We start from the raw sequence: 27,476 nt of genomic DNA on the forward strand, positions 1-27,476 counted from the left end.
TTGCCAAGTTGTGGCCTTCACTCGGGATAATTCTGTAAGCCAGAAAATCAATATTTTTTTCCAGCTAATCAACATTTAATTGAAAGGAACATCAGGTCAGGGTTTAAGTTAGGCCTATGATGTACCAAAAACAATTTTAGAATTTGCCAAAATCGTATCAAAATATGAAAAGAAAAAATACACTTATTTGGCAAATCGTGTTTTTTTATTACATAAACAGAAAAACATATTATATTGGATAAAAATAGATATTCACTTGACATAAATCGCCACAGCCAAAGAGGAGAAACAATCCAAGTAGAAATGTAATCATGAAGTAAGAATATAAGCAACTTACATCTTACACTTCAAGTATAGCTGAAATAACATTTGACAGTCTTAGGGATTACTATAAGCATCTTATAACACAACATAAACCCCTCACGATACAATCATCACATTTTAACCCCACTACTGTTAGTCATTTAACAACCCAATCAGAAGATACCGAGACATGATAGATGAAATAAAAAAATAAAGAATACCGCGAAGAATATTCTAATTTTTATAATGCAGGGGTATAAACAAAATGCAACCATTGTAGAACCTACGTGTAACTCTAGATAGGACAATGATCTGATAAGTGGACCAAAATCTGATCTGCAAGTAGGAAACGGCAGCTAGCAAAGAACCCAAGACAGATCTGCATAATAGTCCAGAAAAGGATTAGGCATGCTATGAATCCAATACATTGCCTGCTGGTAGTAGGCGAAAACTGCAGTCATCCAGAGTAAATGACATTAAAAGTTCTCATTCTCATCATCACCGTATGAGTAAGCCTTAGCAGATCACTTGTTTGTTTATACTATGGTCTGTATACCATAGGTTGTCAAAATAATATAGGTGTACAATCCATGTATGCAATTCTTTTTGTTCTCAGATCTCATCATTCTCACCAACTAATAAATGTCGATCATTATTGCCATGTGCACAACTACCATCTCAAGTCCTTACTAATTTTCATAAAACGTGAAAAGGGGATTAAATAATTATGGCTTTTTTTCAGATCCTAAAACACAATAAGCATGGCAATTGTAATTTGATTACAACTAATTTAGTGAGAAATTTTGCCGATTTCTTTTAAAATTTGTCAGTTAATACTAGACCATTATGTCCATCTTTTAACCCTCAAGACCTGAACATGCCAAGAAAGCACAAGTAATACATTATATCTAGCAGCTGTTTATCTCCAAAAGATGCTTGAATCTACTTTTTTCTTCCTCTATCTCGTTTTACCTTTACAAACTTACGACCAGGTTTTTCACCCGTCGCTCCAAGAGAGAAACTTCCGCCAGAATACTCAAGCGCCCCTGCTGGTGGAGTAAATGTGCCTTGACCACCAGCTGCAAAAGGATTAGCTACTTGTGGACTTGGTTGGGAATTGAACATAAAATTTGGCGGCACACTTTGTTGAGAAGAAAATGTAAACCCTGGGGTTGATGAAGCTGACTGTCCACCAAAGACAGGTGGAGCAGGCGCTTGTGTAAGATCCTCTGCCATACTGTCTTCCATCTGATCGGTGGGTGGTGTTGCTGTGGGTGTACCAAAAGTAGGATTTGAATTTGTCAACCCGAATATTGATTGTGGAGCCAATGTTGTTGTGTCCTTGGAACCAAATGTAAATGTACCAAGTGTGGTACCACTCGAGGCTCCAACAGGAAATGAGCCACTGCTTGCAGCAACAGATCCTCCAAAAGAAAATCCTATGGAGCCCATAGCTGGAGTACTACCAAACCCAGATCCAAATAAGGTTCCCGATGATTGTGACGAGGAAGCTGCACTGGAAGCCCCAAAAAACTGTGCCCCGCCAAAAGGTGGATTGCTATTTGAACCAAACATTGGAGTGCTAGCAGAGCCAAATAGAGAACCGCTACCACCAGATGCTGGAAGGCTACTAGAACCAAACGAAGCAATGCTTCCACCAGATGCTGAAAGGCTACTAGAACCAAATGAAGAAAAGCTACCACCAAAATGTGAAGTGCTGGCAGAGCTGAAGGAAGCACTGCTTCCACCAGATGCTGGAAGGCTATTGGAGCCAAAGGAAACAATGCTTCCACCAAAAGGTGAAGTGCTGTCGGAACTAAAGGAGGCACTGCTTGCACCCAAAGCTGTAGCACTGGAAGAAGAAAATGAAGTAGTGTTTACACCAAATGATAAGCTGCCTGATCCGAATGTACTTCCAGAATTAAATATTGGAGCACTAGCAGAACCAAATGAAGGACTAGAACCTGTGGCAAAACGAGATGTAGTATTTTCATCAAAAATCATACTTGAGACTGGTGAAGACGAGGTGTTCAAAACAAACTGAGCACTGCTATTTGATCCAAATAAAGAAGATGAATTGGAGCCAAACTGTGAAGTGGTACTCAATCCAAAAACAGAAGACGTGTTGGACTGCGAAGTGGTGCTCAATCCAAATGAAACAGATGCATTGGAACCAAACTGAGGAGTACTACTTAAACCAAATGAAGGAACACTGCTCCCACCAAAAGAAGTGCCGGTTGACCCTAATGAAGGGTTGCGTGGGGCACCAAATGTGGTTGTAGTGGCAGTTTCACTTGCTGCAGTGCTGGAAGAAAACAATGGAGCAGGTGTGTTTACGCCAAATGGATTGGTACTGACGCCAACAGAAGACAAACTGCCAGAGCTAGAAAAACTTGATGCAGTCGAGCCAAATGGGCTGATTGAACCACTTGATACCGAAGTGACCCCAGATGATCCAAATAATGGAGGGCTCGTACTGCCAAATGTTACAGAAGAGCTTGTTCCAGGAGGCAAAAATGTCGATGAACTGTTACCATCAGTTTTAATAAAAGCTCCATCAAATGCTTTGATGCCTGAGGCAGGCATTCTGAAAGTTGCTGTAGAGAAGTTGCTACTTGAACTTGGTACAGATGACAAGTCTTCTGCCAAACAAACAAGCAGCAATTAGTGACAAATAAATAATGTACAATTCTTTGAATACATAAAAACGACTAACATGTGAAATTATCCGGTAAATGATGAGCACAATATTCCATATCAAAGCATCCACGGATTGATATTGTAAGCCCAAAATGGCCTTGAAATTGTATCCATATTGTCCTACTTCTGGACTACCCCAATTCCCATCTTATGCCCAAATTGCAATAACAGCAAACAAATCCAATTCCAACCAAAATTATCAGAAAATTTGCTGCATAAGTCACTACAACACATTTGTTATTTGAGTTGCTTCCTGCTGCTCTTAATACTAGACAACGTTTTTACATATTTGAGTGGATGTACATCACAACTGCAATTCATTAAGAAACCTAATTTGAGGTTCTATCAAGGAGCATCTTAAGATTTATGCCCACTGTGACAAAGGCATGGAACACTAAAAACATCTCAAATCCCCAATGGTATGTGCTAAGGCCAATAAGAGTGTCCCTAATGATGTAGCACAAGGATGGCTCAATAAGGCCCATTGAAAAATGAATAGCAATCAGGCAACTTTATTTTGAATGCAAAGGCTTGCCCTTTTCAATCTTGAAAATCCAACATTTTAGCAAAACAAGGGCAAAGTTGGGTAGGGCTACATTAATAAATGTTAATGTTAACCATATCCGATGGTGGATAACATGGCAAGTAGTTGAATCGGGGATGGCTGCAAGTCACATCCTTGCTCAAGTTGCCAAATCCTTCTGCTACAAAGAGTAATTGCATAATGCTGCCTAAATTTAGGATCAACAGACTTGATTTAATATAGGTCTTGTACTACCAAACGTTACAGATGAGCTTGTTCCAGGAGGGAAAAAATGTCACTGAACTATTACCGTCAGTCTTATAAACAGGTCCACTAGATACTTTGACAACCGAGGCAGCTATTGCAATAGTAGAAGTAGACAAGTTGCTACTTGTACTTGAAACAGATGACAAATTTCCTGCCAAATGAACAAGAAGCAATTAGAGAAAATAAATAAATTATAATTCCTAAATATATAAAAAGAGCTATTAGAGCAAGTTTCATCTCTTAAGTAGCCTAAAGCAGTTAGGATTTTTCTCAGAATGTTAGTAATTGTATACCCAAAATTCAACTTATGTGAAGGTTGCTTGTTTAGAGTCACGCACATGAAATTTAATCTATGTTTCAACTTAATGAATAGGCAAGAGCCCAATGCCTTAAATTTTACATTCCCACAGATCTAGATTCAGAAAAAATGAACATTTTTACATGCCTGAGAATACTGAGTCCGACGCAACTTTAGAGACTGAAGCCAAAGGTTCTGATGATCCCAATGAAGTTTGATTGGGCAAAGTGGACACAGCTGCAGCTACAGCAGTACTGCTGCAACAAATCTGAAATTGTGAGGAATGTTCTACCACGTAGGACAAAAGAATTATGTTTTTAGCACACAAAAACTAATTTCACAGTTAGATCATTGAGGACCAAGCATCAATAATATCAGCAGCCAAAATAGCAATAAAGAATAATAAGAAAATTAAAGATCGCAAGCAAAGTAGAGACAAACCTGAAAGCTTCTTCAGGCTTGCTTTCAAATTTGAAATCAAATTCTGGCTTGGAAGTATCTATGTCAGTACACACGCTTGTTGAGAATGAGAAAACAGGCCCTTTGCTAGTGCTTGTTGAACCAAAATTGTAAGTCGGAGCAATATTGTCTGTCACAGGCTGTGTAGTACCTTTAAACAAAAGTGATGGTCTTACCGATGGGGTCGGTGGTTCTGGGAAATTAGTAGCAGCTGAAGAAACAGGACAGGTAAACCCTGAAAATTTTGTAGATGGCTCAACCATGGCAGAAATTGCATATGGAGAAGCAATAGCTTTTGAGGAATTTATAGATGGTGTTGCTTTATCCCCTTTCAAAGTTGTAACCTCAGGACTATTTCCATGAGATATAAATGTGCCATTTCCAGTCTGAGAGCTAACCAAAACAGCATCATTTTTGCTTACATTGCCCTCTTCATCAGACTCCTGTGGCATCGAGGTTCAAACAAGATCAGCCAAAGTTCAAAATATTAGTTACACTTCAGAAAGCTCCCACTCACCTAGAAAGCATATACTACAATAAAACGTTACAAATATGAAACATGCAAAGCATACCAAATGCATACATTATAGCGTTAATGTAACCAATCCCAAGACAACATACCTCAAGTGCACTCATTCGAAAACCATTTTCTTTTTCTGGGACAGGGGGGCTATGAAGAGCTTGCGAATTCATTTCCACCTTTGATGAACTCAAATCAACAAGCTGGAGAGCTACATCTCCAGTGTCATGGAATTCATGTGCTTCCGCAGAAGCTTCCAAAGATTTTGACAAGAAAGATTTGCCATTACCTTCAAATATTTTATCAGAATTAGAAGCTAATTGACCATGTGATTGATTATTTCCCTGAAGAGAAAAGGTGTGTTGTTCGTGCCTATCCAAAAAGGCTATCTTGTCTACAGTCTCGGTGCTTCTTCTCACATGCTCATTACGCATGCTAACATTCAGCTGGGTAGGAGGCTTGGACCTTGCAATTGCCAGCTGTGTTTCCACAGACTTTTCTTTAGGTGAGGGCACCATCCGCTCCAAATGTTCCAAAATTTTTCGAGCTGTCTCACTAGATTGTTGTGGCACATACCCAAGGTTTGAAGTCAAAGCTTTTGTTCCCTCCTCTTGTAATGGAAATGCTGACAGAAATTTATGTTTCTCTGTTTCCATGGGCTTTGTAGCAGCTGCAGCCACTGTTTTTTGTCCAAAATCATATGCATGTAATGAGAAAGGATTTAACTGATTACTGGTTGAACTTGATGGATCCGAATTCCTCAAAGGGGTGTAAAAGGTAGTCTTTTGCCGGATTCTCCTTATTGGACCTCCAGATGTCATACCATCATCTAAAACAGACCCAGTACTCTTCTTCAACATCTGGATGCCAAATCATGTTGTATAATAACCAACAGTTTATCATAGAAACCAAGATCAAAGCAAGATTATTGATAATTGAAACAAAGAAGTCTATCAAATTGTATTTGAAAAAATTACAAACAATGAGTTGAAAGATATATCAAATAATTCATTCAATTGCTCTCACACAAACTTCAAATTACCTGTCGTCCACCTGTAAGTGGAGACTGTATTGGTGTCCACTGTGATGCTGGGATACTAATTGGAGTCTCATCACCTATATGCTGCAAACACAACCAAAAAGAGTCATGGAACTGAAAAAGTTGCAGAACAAAACAAATTAGATGCAATACCTATCGATTTCAAAAACGTGAATTGGATGTGCTACAGAACACCATAGGATACCTCAGAATGAGCCTGCTGACGAAAATTTCTGGCATATGGGGTATAATTCCGGCCATGAACTCTGTTTTGAGACCTTGGATACTGGAGGCTATTAAGCCTATTGGATGGGGTCTTCAACCTGTCGGCAACCTGGCCATTCCCAAACAGATCATTTTCTGTTGTTCTTGGTACAAGTTGATAAGCATTGGATCTATCTTGTGTGTGTGCATCTCGAAATAATCGATTTGGTGTACTCTCGTCTCCAAAAGGTCTACGCTGCAAACGTAAAGTGGATGTTGGTGCCCTGTGCGACCTCACACCCATAAAAGCTTTAGCTATATCCGCTGGAGTTGAGCCAGCATCATCAAAAACCTGCCACATGTGCCATTAAATCCAAAATATGAAAATGGATAAGTATGTACTATCCATAAGATGATTTATCGTTCTTGAATGTGACTTGGAAGAAATGAAATACACACTGAACTAAATTAAAGAGAAGACAAGCAAAATGTGTCAACTTACATTTCCAGTAGCAGAGGGAGACAACACATCAGGAAACAAGCCATTGCCCCAAGAAGGGTTATCCTTTTCCTCGCTTGCCTTCTTCCTCTCATCTCGCCATCTCTGAGTCTCTGCAATTTGTACATTGTTTGGTTCAATTCTACCATTAACTTCTCTAGTTTTTTCTTCATGGTTTTCGATGCCAGGAAAGTTATCCACAACACGTGACTGTAATACACCTATTAAATGATTGAACTCCTCCCTGAGCATTACAAAACCAGATCACTGTCAATAATCTTATGCAAAAGGATTCATGGAACATAACAAAAGCCTAGTTGTTAACATAAGAAATATAAGAATGACTCAAGATTTTGTTATGCTCGAAAAGCCTAAAGTGGTTTATCAACCTCCCTCTTACGGCATTCAAGATTTTATTTTTTATGGGGCTTGTTGGAAGAGGGCATTTTAGGATTCAAATAGACATCTTAATCTTTGCACACCTAGAAAATATACCGATAATCTAGTTGAGGGCTTGACTTTGCTCAAGGTTCTCCAAATTATGATTAAAGTTTGCAAGAACATGCTTACAATGAAAGCATGTTGAATAGCTTTGCAAGTTGAAGGTGGATGTTTAAGAGAATATATTTCATTTCATTCAAATTTCACAGAATTGTATTCACACATCATTCATTAAGACTTGCAAACAATACGACATTTTCTGAATCGATACAACTAATCTAATGTAACATCAATGACAATAACTTCTTAGCTAATGATGAGTATATTAATGAAGCTCAAAACATTGGAAACAAGTTATTATGCAGTTGGGTCCAGAAATCCATCCTACAATGTAATGTTACTTTTCATGGAATGCAACACTGTGAATCACTATGACATTAGTGTAGACAACAAAAGAATAACATAGATAGAATGTTTATTTTGCATTTTAGATTAAAATTCATTCCAACATACAAATGACACAGAGGTTGTATTAAAGTGACTTACCTCCCTTTCATTATAACCACATTGATAAAAGTTGGCAAGAAGAAATACAAAAAAGTGAAAAGAAATGATATGGCATATAAGGATGATAAGGAAAGAGAAAAGAATGAATCTTATGAAAATCAACTAGAATAAAACAAGCTTAAACAGTCGCCATGTAAAAAAGATAATTGCTGACCTTGAGAGTGTTTTATTTTTCAAGAGCTGCTCCAATCCAGCAATTTCAGAATCATTTTTATTTTCTACTCGGTTGACTTCTCCCTCTTTATTAACCACTTCCATTTGAACAGCATTCTGCAGACACATAGCAAGTAATTAGACAGACCAAACTGGGCATCAGCAAAGTACAGACATTCCAATTACTTCTAGGTTATGAATCGAATATTTAAATATACATACACTAAAAAGCTTAGTATCTCACACTCTATCAATTACAAAGACCTTAAACATGATAACTGATTGAAGCTGATAAATGGAAGACAAGCACATCATATGTTAAAGTTCACAAATCATGGACTAAGAATTCAAGAACCATGAAGTATCACCAGGCATAAGTAATAATTAGAGAAGGATTTTGATGCACTTTGCATCAGGTGGAAGCATAATGGTGTTTCCTTCAATTTAGCACACACCTCCAAATGGAGGTGGACTGCTAAATTTTCCCTTTCACCTGAATGCAACGGAACAAGGATCTGACAGAATTGACAAAACTACTAGCCATTCATGGGAAATCGCATACAAAACCAAACAACAGGCCTAGCCTTTTACATTCAACATACAGACCCACAAGTTATCCAAGAAAAACTAAATACTGTACTACCGCAGAGAACTACTCCATGCTCGCTTAAATGGACTCATCCAGACCTTCCTAAGTTCAGGAAGAAGTTCATGGTATGACAAAACCTAAGTTTATCTTGATTCGCTGATCACACTATAGACACTTCCATTGGCACACCGAATCCAAGCACAAGTATAATACTAATTTGCCAGTTCAGATTCAGGTCTACAAACACTGGTGGATCAAAAAAAACATAAAAACATAGCTAGGATTGGGTAACCCTTGGGCACACTCATAGAAAAACATAAAAATATACACATTTTGCCCTAAAACAAAAATTAAGTTCACATAACACATAACATGCATATAATAAACAAAAAAACCATGAAAATTCTAATTCAAAATCCAATTGTTAAATTTGAATGTCAGGACAGATATTTATTGTTCCATATTAAAACCTATGAAGACTGAAAACTACTTTGAGGGCCAAATTGTTGGTGTATAGATGATTCAGAATTGGAAGCCTACGTGTCCGCATTAATGATCAATTGTCTGACATTTCTCTTGTTCTTTTTCCTGAAGGTTTAAAGGGTTAAAGTTGTAATTGTGTAAATCGTGACTTTTGTCACTTGTAGTCAAAGTTAAGAAGTTCAGTCTCTTTGCACAAAATGTGTAAAGTTAATTACACTGGGCACAAAAAGGTTAATCACCAACTTGGATAAGGTAGTTACTAGATAGTTATCTATTTGTAAAGTAAAGTGGAGAGACTTTTTGCAAAAAGGAAAATAAGGAAAAATTTCCAAACAGGCTTTTGGGTTTACACCATGTATACAAGGGTTTTTTAACTTGTACATTTTCAAAATGATAATGAAGAATACATTTAGTCATGCGTCTTGAATGGATTCACAAGTTGTTATTGCTAATTTTTTGTATGTCAAGTTTGTAATCTCTTCATGTAATGGTGAAATCAGTGTTACACCAGTACGGGGGTACTTCAGGATGGCGGGACGTTGAGTTGAGTCCCCGGGATGTGGCGAAAATGAGCCTCATTTTCGAACTGTAGGGGGACAGCCAAGGGACGGCGGCAGGGGGAGAACAGGCCAGAGAGGGATGTTGTATGGTATACATATAGAACTTGAAATGCTAGTTATGAAATGATGTTTCGGTAGTTCACTAGAACATAACAAATTAAAATACTTGAACATAGAAAAATTGCAACATGAATTAGAACCATTGACATTCAACATAGTAACATATTACATACCCAATAGTAACATTCAAAAATCAAAATTCAAATAGAAATTCAAGTACACATCCCAGCAGCAGCATGGTTGCGGAATGGCGGAGGTGGGGGTGCTTGGGTACTCAAGTACCCAATGCGGGAACGTCTCGGGGATGGGTACTTCAAGGTTTCGAAGGGGGGTGCAAGTCTCTGGGTTACACTGGGTGAAATCCAATTGTTCTTCTATCTATGTAATTGATATGATGAAATGCATTCATATCTTGTGTTGATGTTTTGTAACTTTACTCGGATAAATTACATCATATATATATATATATATATATATATATATATATAAGATTTTAATTATGTTAATGAACAGATATGTCCCTTCTATTTTCTCACTCTTATAAATATACGAGGTGGATTGTTCTTCTATCTATGTAATTGATATGATGAAATGCATTCATATCTTGTGTTGATGTTTTGTAACTTTACTCGGATAAATTATATCATATATATATATATAAGATTTTAATTATGTTAATGAACAGATATGTCCGTTCTATTTTCTCACTCTTGTAAATATAAGAGGTGGCTGCAGTTGGAAAAAACATACCATAAACAGGCAGTGCTATTACATCTGCAATCCATCCTCAGAAAAACAACATGACATCAGAGCATAACTGCAAATGTAAATCGGATGAAGAGTATAAGAAAGAGGTTGTGAACCACGAGGTTGTGAGAGTTCTGCATTTGACAATCAGGAACAAACTGTAACACCAGATATAATAGAAGTCGTGAGTATTGGAAAGAGTATATATAATCTGGTAAACACATTTATTGGAAATTAAATATCTCTCCAGTTACAGACCTATAGACCTGTAGCTAGTTCAAATTCATCTAAGAGGAATTGGAGAACATATTCCATCCACTCACTAAAGCCCAATAGATACAACCCAAACAGGTGGGGGAATTTTCCTTCGCACATTTATAACTTATGGCTCTTCACAAACAAAGAAACTTCCTATAAACAAGGGGGTACAAAGCAGTGGAATATTGAGCTAGTGCATGTTGAGTGGATGCTTCAGTTTCCCACCTTGCTCACTAGGAGTTGATGACAAATATGAGCCACCTTGTGATCATGAAACTGAGAGTGCTAAAAACCTTGCCAATGCAAGTGCCAGTACCAATGCCACTGCTGGTGGCACTAGTTATGGTTATTCTAATTTACCACAGAATATGGAGGCTGATATTTTTGATGAACCAAATGAAATTTAAATTTGATGATGGCTGATTGTTGACACTTGACATTATTACTTTTGAACTATAACATTAATATAATGGTGTATCTTGTTATGTTATTTGAGCTAAAACATTACTATATACCACGAAATTCGAGTCTGAAGCTCAACTGGGCCAGGCAACTTTTTTTCATTATTATCATATCATTGTAATATGCTTATGTTATTAGATGGCTATGCTTAAGACAAGAAAGTCCTTATGTAAGCTTAATTTGTTTATATATTTTTTAAATTGTAAAAACAGTTTCAGCATTTATTATGCTTATCCTTAAAGTGAAAAAGAATGTCTGAACTTCATTTTTATTCCATTTTAAAACAGTTCAACTGTTTTATTAATGAGAGTGCCCCCTAACTAATAAGGCAGATAAGAAATAGATGGTAGATGAGATTAATAGGCTGCCATTGGATGAGCCCACCACAATAAAAATAAAAGGAGACAAAAACACAATTAAAATTATCCCCAAAAAGTCAATGTATTCCTTGGAACGACAGTGATTGTGCAGATTAATTGTGGAATTGAATCCTGGTAATAGTTATTAAACATTTTATATAATTAACAGCTGCAGTTTATTATCATAAACACGATACAACATAAAAAAAAAAGTGATTCAAGTCATGAATTATGTTGCAATATAAAAATTCATTAGTGGTCAATTATATTTATTATTAACCCTTCAAGCTTCTATTATAAACACGATACAACATAATAACTAGGTGATTCAGGTCACAAATTATGTTGCAATGTAAAAATTCATTAGCGGTCAATTATATTTATTATTAACCCTTCAAGCTTCTAACCCTATCCATGTCTTTGCAGCTTTGAGCCACACTAGCTGTACCGATAGTACCTCGTACCCTACTAAAAGCCATGATTTTTTCCCTTCTTTAACTTCCTTTGCTCTTACCCTTGTTTGGGTGCATCTGTCTAACCCCCTCCTCCACTTTTTCCCCTAACATCCTAGCAATGTTTCAACTATTGGCCATGCCCTACATAGACCTATTAGTATTGCCCCTGAAACAATTTTAAACCTTGACCATCTATGCTCAGTTATTGATGGAAATATCAAGCAGTCTCCCTAAAGCAATGTTAACTTTTGCTAGCAAAGCCTTGACTGTGAAATGATGTTCGCCAATCATGCTTCACGTATAGCATCTGGCTAAAATAAGTCCACACAAACAAGTAAAGAAGGACCTTCCTCTGTTCAATGGATTGGAGTCAGGTTTTACTAGCAAAGTCTTGACCATGTAATGATATTACCAATCAGTCTTCACCTACAATATTTTGGCTGAAATGGGCCCACACAAACAAGTGAAAAGGGACCTTCATGTGCCCAATTTGTTGGAGCTGATCGAAATCACTAATTTGACTGAGGTTGTCTCTCTTGGTGATCTTTCCAATAAAATTATGGTGGTTGTGCTTTCAAGAAGCTTTTGGCTAAAAAATGCCCATGCAAAAGAGTGAAAGGGTACCTTCTTGATGGGTGATTATGACCACACCGGCACACAATATGAAGTGCCAAAGGACACTCCATCCTCTCTTGATTAGAGACCCCCTCATATGCTAAGGTTGCAAAGATCATAGAGGCAACTCTGAGAGGTCCATAGTAGGGCCATGCGACTTTATGTTAGATACGAGTTTGTTTGGCTTGATGTATGCTAGTAATCCAAGGGGGACTTACGTGATTCTTCAAGAAGACTCAAAAAATTTTAAACTCGAGAAATATTCTCATGATTTGGGAGTGAAAAGTACAACAAAATATGCTAAAAGTAAAGAGGATAAGGGTTACGAGATTATATTGAAAACCTAATATCTTGATAAACAATGATTGTTCAAGTGAAATCCACCACACTTTGCTTTGTCAAATCAACTAAACAAAGGAGGTGCAATCTTCAAACATTGTGTTGAGAATTTTTCACATCATGAAGAAAAATGATGCACATTCAAAGATTGAAGTTAGGCATCCACATAAAAAGCTTAGACCAACCTTATACTACACATATAAATCATCTATATATAAAAGGAACGAGCAAATTATTTCACTATAAAAGGATATTATCAATCTCATTCATCTAATAACTTGAAAGCAAATCTAATCTACTTAAGGAACAAGAAACCATACAAACTCACAAAATGATGCAAGAAACCACCAAAACTACAATGAGCAACTTTTTATTCTAGTAGTTTATAGCAACAATTTCTCAAAGTTCTCTTTTATTACAAATGAGGGGGGTGAGCCCCTTTCATAGGCCTCAAAGTGACAATGAATGGCCAAAATTAGATTAAAATCAAAGGCTGTGATTTTGCCATACAACCCCCAAGTAGGGTTCGACTATTTAGAGATTTTGAGGTATTAAGAAGTGGGACCAAGTGGACCAACAAGAGAACAGGATGCCCACTAGGCATTTAATAACTCTTTGCCCAAAATAGCCTATTCTTTATTCCCTTCTTTAAATGTGGTGAATCTAGATACTACTATTCCTAAATTGTCCACAAAGACACTTAGCACAGTTCTGTGTTTGTACTCCATAATGGTTGTCCTTTTTACACATGTTGAAGGTCTTTTTCCATTATGATGTTGATTTCTAAACCATGTGCATTATGTTTGCAAATATGGAATCCATATCATCTTCTAAGAAAGAATCCATGCCAAATAACTCCTCCAATTTGTTCTCCAAACTATTTGCTGTCATCTTGTCATTAGCCAACCTCTTTGTAAACAATGCTTCAATTGCATTGAGGATTCCTTCCTAGAAGTTCTTTATCAAATAATTCATTCCCTTTAACCACTACTCATTACTACTGGGGAGAGTCATTTGCCTCATTTTCTCTTATCACTTTGTCATCCATCAATGTTTGCATGGGAATTTCAAAAAATGCCTCCAAGTGTGGAATGGTGTCATCCTAATAAATACGTGTATCATTCCACGCCTAACTAGGCACTGTATCCTACCAAGGATAGTCAAAGTTCTTTCATACATCTCAACTAGTTCCACAGTGAACTTATGTGCAACATCACAAATATTCTTCGCCTACTTTTTAGTGCCTTCGATGATTTTCCTCATTTCTTCAAGGTCATCAATTGATTTCTTTGGAAGAACTATAGGGGGGACAAATGTTTCATCTTCTTGCGTAATAGGATGGGATAGGTGTTGTGGATATCCAAACAAAGCTTTATTCTCTCTTTTCAATCTTCTATATTTTTTTCCATCTTCTTCATTTGTTCTTTGAATACCTCAGTGGAATCGTCAAATTCTCACATCACATGTGCCTTGGTTGCATGTCCCAGGTCAATTGTCATTACATAATGTCAATCTAGAGTAATTGAAAACTTTGGCCTTGTGAATCATCAGTTCTACTGCATGTAGAACTCTAGATCTTGACTCATCCTTGGTGATTTAGGTGATTCTCTTTGCCTTACTTTTCTCTACTAGCTTGTTTATTCGGTTCAAAAATTCTTGTGATGCCAATGTAAGATCAATTTCTTTCGTCGGATCCTTCCTCAATCTCTACCTTAACCATTCTAAAGCAGCGAACTCTTGATCATGCACTTTTGCCTACTTCAACTCTTGCATCGTTTCCTCTTGGAATTCTATAGATCTCCCAAATCTTCAACTAACATTGTATCAAAGCATTCATGGATATTAAGATGTGTTTCTAAAGGACATTCTTGCTCTTTATTCCTCTACTGGGAAAACTTTCTAGAAGCTTAGACACTTTGTCTATCTAGTGCTTTTGGAATCATTTGACTCTCTTCCTATAACTCTCAATTTCCTAGTAAAGAGATCAACTTCTTATACAGTTGAGAAATTGCTAGGTGATAATTGTGTTACCTCTATCCTTTGTCTAATCTATGGAGACCTTTCACTTGGAACATCTTTCCTTTCCTCTGATTGCATATTTTGGATTGTACTCTTCCCTTTTCCACATTCTATCTTTTCTTATCAACTCTCTCCTTAGTTCCAACCTCTAATGATTCCTTAGTCTTACCATCATGTGATTCTTGAACCTCCATCAGGTCACAAGTCAAGTAAACATTCATTGTTTTTAATTTACAAATATGATGCTCAACCAGCCATCTTGTGAGTTTTGTGACTAGCCTAATGCATCAAGATTCTTTATTGTAGGTCCAAACCAATTAGGCGGTTAAAGGAGCTTATTCTTCTTCCCGAAATCAAGTTGAACTACATTCAAGTCCTCTTCTACTTGATCTAGCATTGGATGGATTTCACATGTTTTGATCATCTTGAGTAGTATTCTAGAACACATTCTCTTCCTGATCTAATAATCATCTTTAACATTAGCCCTATAGTCCTCAAGTTGCATCATATGCCTATGCTTTTTTGTTAGCCACCATTCTTATTCTATATTAGGGGTCAAAAACCAACCTTTCTATATGAAATGAAAGTTGGTAAAATTGTAATTCTTTTGTTGACCTTTCAACTATTGATAGTAATGAGCACACTTCATTGGAATTTCCCATGATGATTGGGAATTATAGTCCATTCTTCCTCTTCTTCTTCTTTTGGATTTTATCATAAGTTGTTAAATGCCTAGTCATTTCTTGTAACACCATCTTATCAATTGGATATCTCGAAAGCCTATATGGATAGGAAAAGAATCACTGAAGTTGAATGGAGACAAATCTTGGGAAATAGACAAACCATGAGACATACCTTTCTATCAATTTCATTGTTGATTGTGACAACCTCGTGTGATCTAACAATATGCATGGTGAAGGCATCATAGGCTCTCAAGAAATTGGCAGTATTATACAAGTGCACCTAAGGATATCCTTTATATACCCTGAATTGTCCTCGAGCACATCCTATGGGTCCCTTGCACCTCAAGCCTTCATGAATGGTCATTCTTGCTAACATGTACACAATGTAAGAGCTCGTATAAAAAGATAGGAATGTTCCAAATTCCTCAATTACTCATCTAGGTTATCACAAATTAATCTTGACCGATCTACAACCTTCACTCCATTTGTCACTTTTTTGGTGAAATAAGACATCCACAACTCAAAGATGAATGATGGTAGGCATCCCATGTTTCGGCTCAACAAAATCACAGGGTTATATTAATGCTTTAAGTTCATTTGACAAGTTGTTTGGGCATCTTGGAACGATGAGGTTTAACCCTTCTACAACCACTTGCAAGGGATGACTTATGCACATCCATCTACCCAAAACTCATAGATCCTTAATGCCCTCTACTTTATGTATACCATAGAATGATAAGTTGAAAATCTTGAATGCTTCAACAATAACTTTCAAGAGGACATATGCTAATACCTTACCATCAATTGCCAAAATTGATCTTTTTCTCAAAATGACAATATCTTGCATATTCAATGATCAAATTTGGGCATTGTATAGTAGGATGGAAACAAGTTGCTACCATAATTCCACTTTAGGTCATCTTCTTAGCTATAAATGACAAAGGATGTTCTTCATAACCAAATATGACTCTTTTGAATTCGTCCAAATTGAGAGTTCCTAAGTTGGTGTCGCCAACTTCTTTCCAATTTTACACAAATTGTGACTCTAGGAGAAATCCTTTAAGCTCAAATCTGAAATCCTTGGAATGATCTAAAAACCTCGAAAGAAACGAAATACCAAACTTTTAGCCTTACTCCAAATTTACTTTTCCTTCCAAACGAAATACCTGGTTTCTGACCTTACTCCAAATTTACCTTTCCTTCCAAACACACATGCTCTTGACTTGTATTCTTCAACCTATAATGTGAGAAATGAAATTCTTACTCCATTGTATAGAGAAATCACCCGAAATTCTTACTCCATTGTATAGAGAAATCACCCCCTTTACTGCAAAGTTGGCACTTGAGTAATTTTCGCCACTCATTTAATACTTCCCGAAAAATCTTTCGAGTTTCCATTCTTGGGAGGCAATCTGACTTGTGTCTTCAATAGACCCCACAAGTTTCTAAAATATTTATGTTCTTTGGAATCCATGAGTCACATCTCTTTTTATTTTTTAACAAATATTAATTTGTGCATCCAAGGCTAGCTCTTTACTATTTCATTCTTGGGTGCATTTTAGAAATAGAGAAGGATTTTCTCCACACAACTAAATTTCAAGATTTCATACCATCTCAAACTTTGGCGCATCTAAAGATATGGAGGAGGATTTCATGACATGGAGAAAATTCCTTGGACTTGGTGGATTTGTGCACATGAGTGCATCTAAACCTTCGACGAGGATTCCTTACACCTAGCAGAATTACACCCATGAGCACACATCTTGGGTGAAGATATTTTCTCCACACTTAGTCAAATTTTGTCATTTCATGCCATTTCCATTTTGGACACATTCTATAGGGGGTCAAGAAATTTTCCTTGCCTTCTAGAAATTTTGAATGTCTTGCCACCTCAAGTGCATGTGAGAAATGTAGAGCAAATTTGAGATTAATATGAAAATCCTTGGTCATACTTGGCAAGGTTTTCGAGTGGAGGAGGATTTTGGAATTAAGGAGGCATCCTTTGTCATGGTGAATTCCCTTTCTTGGAAGGCACTAAAAGATTTTGGATTGTCATTGTGCCTAAGCAAAACTTCCTCATTTAGCCTTATATTTCAACTATATTGTTTGTTTTTGTCATAGCCAATGCTAACCAATTGCCAAAAAATTTAATAAAACTAGAAACTATTAAAATTGTAAGTTCATCCAAACTCAAAACCAGGCCAAATAGAGACAGAGAAAAAATTACTAAAAACAAACATTGCTAAAAATAGTAAGCTTCAAAGCACTTGAAACTTCACAGGTAGCCCTTTAACAAGATTTCTTTCCTTTCCCGCACTCAATCAAGTTCCTTTACTCCCTTGATCACAAAAATCTTTCTCTCAAATTTTGCAGGCCAGAAACATTAAAGGCAAATGACACCTGATTCCAAGCTTAGCATAGATCAGCGATGCATATCTAAACAGTTGGAAGTTTGAGAAATTACAACAATTTGCCAAGAACTCATACGCAAATGACCAAGTGGATAAAAATGAAGGTGGTCCTTATTTGCAGTGGGGTGATGTGTGAAAAGGTCATAACAGACTTCCTTCTGCTCAATGAATTGGAGCTAATCCAAATCACTAATTTGATTGTCTCTAGTAGTGATCCTTCATTACTGGGTGCATTTTAGACATTGAGAAGGATTTTCTCCAACACAACCAAATTTCAATGTTTCATACCATCTCAACCTTTACCGCATCTAAAGACTAGAGAAGAATTTCATGACATGGAGGAAATTCCTTGGACTTGGTAGATTTGTGCCCATTAGCGCATCTAAACCTTGGACGAGGATTCCTTACACCTACCAAAATTACACCCATGAGCGCACATCTTAGGTGAAGATATTTTCTCCACACTTTGTCAAATTTTGGTCATTTAATGCCATTTCCATTTTGGACACATTCTATAGGCGATCATGAAATTTTCACCAAATTAGACAAGAAATTTGAGATTGATAAGAAAATCCCTAGTCACGGTGAATTCCTTCTCCTTGGCAAAGTTTTTGGGTGGAGGAGGATTTTGGAATTAAGGAGGAATCCTTTGTCATGGTGAATGCCCTCTCTTGGGCACATTTGGAAGGCAAATAAAGGATTTTGGATTGTCATCGTGCCTAAGCAAAACTTCCTCATTTGGCCTTACATTTCAACTGACTTGAACCTAGATATTGTTTGTTTTATTCGTAGTCAATGCTAATGGATTGCCAAAAAAAGTACTAAAACTATGAACTATTAAAATGGTAAGTTCAGCCAAACTAAAAATTAGGCCAAATGGAGACAAAAAAACTTACTAAATATAGACATTGCTAAAAAAAGTAAGCTTTAAAGCACTTGAAAATTCACAGGTAGGCCTTTAAGAAGATTTATTTCCTTTTCCACACTCAATCGAATTCCTTTACCCACTTAATCATAAAACTTCTCTCAAAATTGCAAGCCAAAAATACTGAAGGCAAATGAAACTTGATTCCAAGATTAGCATAGATCATCAATGCATATCTACACAGTTGGAACTTTGAGAAATTACAACAATTTGCCAAGAACTCAAAAGCAAATGACCAAGTGGGCAAATATGAAGGGGGTCCTCATTTGCAATGGGGTGATGTGTGAAAAGGTCACAACTAACTTTATTTTGCTCAATGGATTGGAGCTAATCCAAATCACTAATTTGATTGTCTCTAGTAGTGATCCTTCTACTAAGGTTATGCTTGCCACTATTAAGACTTCTCCAACTAGTCTTCCTCCAAAATCTCCATTAACAAACACTTCTTTGAGATTTAAGCAAGCACCTCAAGCATATCCACCAAGGTAATTTTTTGTGGCTAATATTAGCCAATTGGCTAATTTTAGAAATTTTTTGGCTAATAATTTAAGATTTAATGCCACCTATATTGCCACATTTTTATTAAATTTAGTTCTAAAATATTTTATATTGCTCTATAATTTATTTTATTAAAAAATTAAATTCAAAGATTCGCCAAAGTATTCAATACATGATTAGACTTTATTCACCTAAATATTATACATTTTTGGGGAAATTAAAATTAATTCACCAATAATTATCATAATTATTAGTTTCTTTAGGGATATATCATTGATATTTAGTTTTCACTGTTGATTTAAATTATAATCTGATGATCATCATAATATTCCATGAGATAAAAAAATGCTCAAGTTTGATTTGTAATATTCCATTTTGAATAATGAACTTCCTCTTATTATTGAGATTTGTCAGTATTTTCTACACAAAAATTATGATTCCAAAATAATCACCAACATAAATAATATTTAAAATTAAAAAAATTGAGAGATTCCCCAATAGAAATAATTTTATTTTTCAAAATAATAAAAGATTCATGAATATTTTCTATCTTTTTGTTGAGGGTGGTTTCTTAAAGTTTACCTTGATATCCATGCCTCTTTTCTTTGATGTGGTGAGATCATCCCCATGATCTGAAATGACTACTCCTTAATCAACACCTCTACCCTGGAAACTTTTCTCAATAAGATCATTGTCACTTTTCGGGTGCTTCAATCAAATATTGTGAATGTTATGTTTCATGAGATCTTTGACAAGTAAACCACAAATGCCTAGTTAGAAACCCAACACCCAAACCCTAAGATGACTCTACAAATTGATAATAGTATATGTCTTTGACTTAGGTGTTCCATTTTGGCTCCATTATCTTCATTCAAAGATCCCTCAAAACATGTGTAAAACACATTATGAGTTTGTCGACAAGCATAACTTCTACTCACAGCTCTTTCATATATCAAACAGTTTGACATATTCATTGTGGATGATCCAACTTCCAAAAGTTTCATCTGGGATAAAAATGGGACCAATTTTTTTTGTAAATCGAGCTCAAAGAGATTTATACTCTTAGCATGGAAACCAAATCAGACAATGAAAAATATTTATTTCAACCAAAAACGAGCCCAATAATCAAATGCTTCCTTTTCATTGTCTAAGAACTGCATTTTATATATTCTCAATATTATCAAAAAGGTTGATAATGTTGAGACACTTCTCCTAGCATTTTGCCACTTGTCAAGCACTTCACAACAACCAAGGGATTTCCAACACTATTAACTAATTGTTAGGGCCAAGAGGCCCACAAACACATAGCAAATTTAAAGGTTTTTGTACTCAATGTCTTTAACAATACATCTACAACATTCTACAAATTGTCAACTTTCTCCAACAACACCCTCCCATTATCAACCAAGCCACAAACAAAATGGTACTAGATATCAATAGCCTTCATCCTCACATGAAAGGTTGCAATCTTTTCCATATATATGCTACTCTTAGTTACCAAATTGTCCATTAAACTTGTCAATTTTAAGTAGGGTATCTCCCAAAATCAAGCAATTCTTGAGATACATATGGATTCGAGTGTGGTTTGATATTTGGGAAGTCAAAACATAGTACAAAGTCTTTTTGCCTAGACTACACAATTTCATCAATGGCATGGCAATTCTGTAACTGTTTTGACATGATTCAAATTGTTATAATATTTTTTTTCCTCACACTTTTTATGGTAATAAATGAAAACCGTAGACATTGAATAAGTTTTTTGTTCTATCTTTTAATATTTTTACCATCCAAACAACAAAGCATGGCAATCCCAATCAAACTAAGAAGTGGAGTACATAAGGCTGAATATCTCTGCAATTTGTAGACAACCCAAGGCACAATTAAACACTCAAACAAGGATGCAAGTAGGAAAGAGTGTGTTCTATCACCACTTCTTTGGGACATTTAAAAACTCAAATCACTAGAAAGTTTCCAAAATCCCCATTTTTAATTCAATGTTCAAATCTTAATCAATAAAATATAATTTTATGGTTTATTCTTTATAGTTTAAATTTTTAACATTGTATCATTTAGAATAATTTGTACTATATTATTTATTTACATAATATTAATTATATATAATTAAAACCAAATATTTAATATTAATATTAAATGGATAGAAAACCCATATTTATATTTATTAGAAGGGTTGAAATTGTAGATCCAAAATGGCCTAAAATTGTGTCCATACTCTCTTACTTTTGGGACTCACCCAATTTCAATCTTAAGCTCAAATTGCAATAATTGAAAAAAAAAAACTCAAAGAAACCCAGAAGCATCAAGAAAAATGCCATGTAAATCAATATAAAATATAACATAATTGTAATTTATGTACTTTTCTCATTGTTGCTTCAAAAGTAGACAATGTTTTTACATATTTTGACATAGGTACAACACAATTACAATTTATTAAGGGTCTTAATTTAGAATTTAATGAAGCCCATTGTGACAAAGTGTTGACAATAATAACATCTAAATTCCATATGATATGTACTAAGGCCAAGAACAGTGCCTCCTAATGATGAAATGGGGCAAGAAGAGTTGAGGATGGCCCTTCAACAGATATATAACAGTAAGGAAACTTCACTTCGAATGCAAGGGCTTGCCTTCATTAATCTTCAAAGTGCAACATTTTACCAACGCAGAAGCATAGTTAAATAGGGTTACATTAACTCATGGTGACCATCTTGAATGGTGGACGTGGCACGGCGAGGATGCTTGTCAATCACTTACTTTCTCAAGTTGTCAATTTTTTTACTCAGAGAAAGAATTGCATTGTGCCTTGTAAATTTAGGATCAATAGTCTTGAAAATCAAAAAACCCTTATTTGACAATAGGATGTTGATCTCAAGGATACCACAAGTATTGATAAGGAGATGGCACAATAGGGGTTGGCTAGAGTACAACTACACAAGACAATCTATCATATTAGTGGTGTCATCTATTTGAACTCCAATTTTAATTTAGAGGAAAATTGGAAAGAGACATAGCGAAAACATATCTAGTTGTCTAAATTTGTCCTTTTGCAGTTGCATCCTTTCAACCTTTTCATTTCATCGTATGTGTATATTATAATGAAAATGTGAATGATTAGATGTTGATATGTTGTTGATTTCTATGATTACTCATGTGAATTGTCAATCATATTCTAATGTTGAAATAATTACCTATATAATGTGTACGGTGAATGTCTTATCGAATAAATAATTCAATTTCCAATATTGTTTAAAGACATTTTTTACATTTTTAAATTTTTCCTATTATTCAATTGTTGTCAACTACCAATTACTAGAAATAGCATCTTCTCCCAGCCATCCCAGAAATGCATTTTATCATACCCTATCATCCCCCTGACAAAAAAAAGTGTGGAACATAGCTAAAAAGTAATGCCTGAACCTATACAACATAATATGCGTGCTTATTCTATAGAAATCTTGCCAACTACTCAGAAGCAATTTCCAAGATTTAACATGCTAATCTTATTATGAATATTGTATTACATCATTAACTTGTCCACAAATACAGTATCTTGACACTATCTTGTCCATGAAATACCATACTTAAAAACTATTTAATGTCTGATCTATTATATCCCCTTTTGGAGGAAGGACAAAGTAAAGGAATGAGAAAAAGCAAGGCAACAACTCCAAGTACCCTCAAAATCCTATAAAATGAAAAGGTAAGGGGCAGCTGGGCAGCTGTACCGAAAATACTATGAAATATAACAAAGCAACATATGTGAAAGATTAAAAGAATACATCAAAACAAACCAAAGCAACATATGTAAAAGATAAAAGGAACAAATCAAAATAAACCATAAATAAAGATTTAAAAAAATTGTTGAGTATAACTTTTTCTCCACAGTAATAGTAAATCAAGTTATCAATATGAATATTCTGAATAGAATGAAGCTCATACTGCACTTTAGTGCCATGAAACAATACAAAAAACTTATGTTTAAAAAATGATTCTGCAAACTGAATGGTCTTGACTCGTGAAGAGATGCTAGAATTATAGACTGCATCAAACAATAATACAACAAATATTAAAAACAGCAGTCAATGATCACAATTGCATAGTTTTAACTTTTCTATCCTCAGTGCAATACATGTTGTGATAAAGGTGGAAGCTAAGAATGGGTGATGGGTAAACAGAGGTTAGGGTGGAGTTTGGGTGAACAACCTTTAAATTGAAAAAGTCATTGTCAAAAACAAAACTGTAAAAATGAGCAAGATTGACCAACTGCAGGTTTTAAAGCCATAAAAAAAGTTTTTTGACAACCATTAAAAAACCACAAACATCACTTTTTGGAAATTTAAATGCCTTAAAAATTGATGCATATTTTTTTTAAATGCATCAAATCCCTTATTTTAAACTCAAACTGCCACCTTGCTTGATCCGGGACTAATCACTACTTCACAATTTCTGGTCTCATGTGGATCCCAAAATTTGTCTTGAAAGACATCTTCTATGCACTTCACAGGACTCCATGATACCTCAATGAATGCTCCTGAATTAACACTTGAGCACAGAAGTGTTGGATTCCATCTGTCTCTCTTTGTGTGAAAACTTGATCTTAAGTTTATCCTAAAGTATATGGTAAGGAGATCAATTAGGTAAATCAGATATGTGCACCAGATCAATTGAATCTTGGATTTACCTAAAATAATAAGTCCCAACTCTTCAAAACATTAAACGAACCTAAAAAGGAGATAACTATATAACATTCTCAAATACTTCATAGTTGATAATATATGCAAAATGGATGGTTTATAGAGAAAACGACTGGGAAAAGAATGAAGTTTATTTATGCTATCATCCCTAGGAATTGTGTGGGTCTTGTGGATGCCATCCAAGACAGCCAACTAATCGTATCAATAAAGTGCTCAAATTACCAATTGATGTGATTGAATGAAGCAGCAACATTTAGATATGTATCAATGGCAAATGTTACAAAACACTTGAGAAGAAAGGCATGAATTATCTCTACTTTCACCCATCAGATGGTAACTAAATACAGTCCATCGACTTCTATGAAAGAGACTTCCTCTATTATTGCCAGGATAATAATTGCCCATAAGAATGAAAGAATTCAAATGGTTTCATGAATCCACAAATTTTCAATATACAAGTTCTGCTTAAACATAAAGGATCTTTGCCTCATTGGCAGAAAAGCAATACATTCTCTGGTGGAACATATTGTGCACTTGTGATAAATGCAAAACTTCCTTCTCTTTTTAAGAAAAGTTTGCAACCCCTCAAAGGGATCAGAGGAATTAAAACAGGCAAATGAAGCGTCCTGCCTTCAAGATGCAAAAGCTTCGTCAACTTGAAAAGACCCTAACAACCCCTCTTTTTCTTGGTTTCCACCTTCAGAGCAGGCAACAGATCTCTTAACCCATTGTGGAAACAAGAAAAGAAGACACAAATAATGGAGTTCATCAGCCTCCACCTTAACAAAGAAGCAAAACTTGGTCACTGATTTGTTGGACTAATTGGCAGGATACTTGCCAAGGTGTAGCCAACATACCAATATCTTCCCTTTTTGACCAAAGAATCAAAGCGACTTTGATAGTCCCCTTAAAAAACTGTCTTGAATATTAATTTGCTAGTTGTTTTGCTTCAAGAATAAAAGCAACAGTGATTGTCTACTTAGGAACTAGTAAGTGTCAATGCAACATAGATACCAGGCTAATTCTTAAGGTTTGGAAATTCTAACTGCATGTTGTGGAGGCCAAACATCAAAATGGAGAATGGGCATCTTGGGTTCCATTGATTGTAACATCAAAATGGAGAATGGTTTCCTCTTGATGGCAAGTTGAGAATCAATATCCAAAGGGAATAAGTTAGAAACTTTGTTGATGGCCCAGGAGTATATGGAGCATGTTTGACCTCTATTGCATAACGTTGAGATGGAACTCATTTTGCTATTGTCATCAGTCAAGAAATTATTGCAGGAGAAATACCACCAAGCTGAGGGTCTAGGTCATTATTAAGGGACTTTCAGAACTGCCAAAAGTATCCATTCAACTTCTTTATATTGGCAATATGTAAACAGTGCAAGAAAAACACCAACAAAATAAAACTCGAAGAAAAAAAATGCACTCGTTTTGGTGTTTTAAATATTTTAATAACTTAACCAGAAAACCAAATTAGAGTGGTAAATAAGAAATGATCCCTTCAAATAAATGGCAAACCCCAAAGAGAGGCGAAATAACCTACCTAGAAACCTGATAATGAAGTAGGATTGCAAATAACTTGCACCTTACACTTCAAGTCTAGTGAAACAAAGATTTAAGGCTCTCATGAATTTAATAAAGTGTTTTATAACTCAATATATAATCTTATAAACCTCTAAAGATACAAACCAACACTTTTGAACTCCACTACCATGTGTCGTATAATCATCCAAACACAAGATATTCAGACAAGAAGAGATAAAAAGGAAAAATTAAGAATGCTACAACGAATATTCTAATTTTAATAATGCAGGGTTATAAAGGAATTTATTGAGCTCATCAAGAGACTAAGTAACAAGCCAGAAATTCTGCCAAAAATGCAACCACAAAGACACAATGCATCACCTATAGGACCTACATGTACTTCTAGATAAGAAAATGATCTGATAAGCAAACCAAAATCTGCTCTGTCAATAGTAAGAAATCGCAGTGTTTCAGGAAGCCAGGACAGGTCTGCATGATAGTCAACACAAGGATTAGGCATGCCATGAATCTGATGCATTCCTTGCCAGTAGGCCAGGCACAAACTGCAGTCATCATCATCGTCATCTCTAAATAGCATTAAAAGTCATCCTTAACATCACCATATAAGTAAGAATAAGCATATTCTTTGTTTTTTAAGCTATGGGGTGCATGCCATACATTGCCAATATAATGTTCGTGTTAAATGTCAAGCCCTTGAGATTCAATCGATATATACAATTGTATCTGTACTCAGATGTCATCGTTCTCACTAACTAACAGGTTTTAATCTTGATTATTATTACCATGTGCCCAACCACCATCACAGGACCTGAATTATTTTCATAAAAGTAAAAAGGGAATTTTAATCATTATAGCTTTTTCTTCCAGATACTAAAACCCAATAACAAGGCAATTGCAATTTTACTACAAGTAATTTAGTAAGATTTTTTGCTATTCTCTTTTGAATTTTATCAGTTAATGATAGATAAACGCTACCAATCATCCTTGTGCATAGACAAACCTAAATTTTTTACACCCTTTCTAACCATATAAAATGCTTCCCCAAACAAGCCATTTACTAAAAAGTTATTAAACCTATTGAACTGGAGCAAGTCCTATCTTACACTAAACTATATTCTGCACATTGTTTATGCCATCACAGACATGATATCTTGATCAGGGAAAAAATACATCAAAACAAACTAATTAATAAAAAAGATTACCAGAAAGCTACAGCATCTCTTATTCTACAAGAATCTAGTCTCTCCTACAAATATCACCGACTATGCAACAAAAAAAGGCTATTTCAAGGTTCAGAGAATGTTATCATAAATGGGGAAAAAATATGAATGTTCAAAAAAATGCCAAAACCTTCGGTAAATTGAGAATACAAAATGATCAATAGAGAATGCCCGGTACAACAAGTGAATGACGTGATTCAACATCAAAAAAGCACATTTTAATTTTTTTCCAATATACAGAAGGCACCCAGTTTCATTAACCAACAGAAGGAATAATATACAAGCTTTTTTACATATTAACAGCCAAATTTAACAAACATAAGTAAGAAAAAGTAGAATTTACTACACAGTATGGAAGAAATGTATAAACTTACTTCCACAGCTTCTTCCTCAACATCTTGAAGCCTCTCTTCTTGAACTTCTGTTACAATAGGCATCAAAATTTCAGATATATTTAATGGTAAAGATCAATCAAAATATATTTATAAGTGGTTGTAATTATATTTATTATACATGATGAAAGGAACAAAATATTTATTGAAAAAAACATGTGATGT

At 35.4% G+C, this 27,476-nt stretch overlaps 1 protein-coding gene across 4 annotated transcripts in view; it reads right to left on the reverse strand.

The window, feature by feature from the left end:
* Positions 1-1,092: 1,092 nt before the first annotated feature.
* LOC149538295 (uncharacterized) overlaps positions 1,093-27,476 on the reverse strand; it is a 33,031-nt gene continuing 6,647 nt past the window's right edge. Inside the window, exons 2-11 of one of the 4 annotated variants that reach the window (XM_089799670.1) lie at positions 27,294-27,340; positions 7,975-8,090; positions 6,816-7,056; positions 6,315-6,665; positions 6,113-6,193; positions 5,172-5,930; positions 4,533-4,993; positions 4,239-4,348; positions 3,837-3,944; positions 1,093-2,945 (exon numbers count right to left, since the gene is read on the reverse strand). In XM_089799670.1, coding sequence (XP_089655796.1) covers positions 1,246-2,945; positions 3,837-3,944; positions 4,239-4,348; positions 4,533-4,993; positions 5,172-5,930; positions 6,113-6,193; positions 6,315-6,665; positions 6,816-7,056; positions 7,975-8,090; positions 27,294-27,340 — 3,974 coding nt within the window. In that variant the 3' untranslated portion in view covers positions 1,093-1,245. The remainder of the gene's footprint in view (positions 2,946-3,836; positions 3,945-4,238; positions 4,349-4,532; positions 4,994-5,171; positions 5,931-6,112; positions 6,194-6,314; positions 6,666-6,815; positions 7,057-7,974; positions 8,091-27,293; positions 27,341-27,476) is intronic. The other 3 variants (XM_089799673.1, XM_089799671.1, XM_089799672.1) reach the window with 3 other exon arrangements.

Source organism: Cupressus sempervirens, chromosome 9, assembly GCF_028749045.1.
Source record: "Cupressus sempervirens isolate cs-2001-9-10 chromosome 9, ASM2874904v1, whole genome shotgun sequence".
NCBI classification, from domain to species: Eukaryota; Viridiplantae; Streptophyta; class Pinopsida; order Cupressales; family Cupressaceae; genus Cupressus; species Cupressus sempervirens.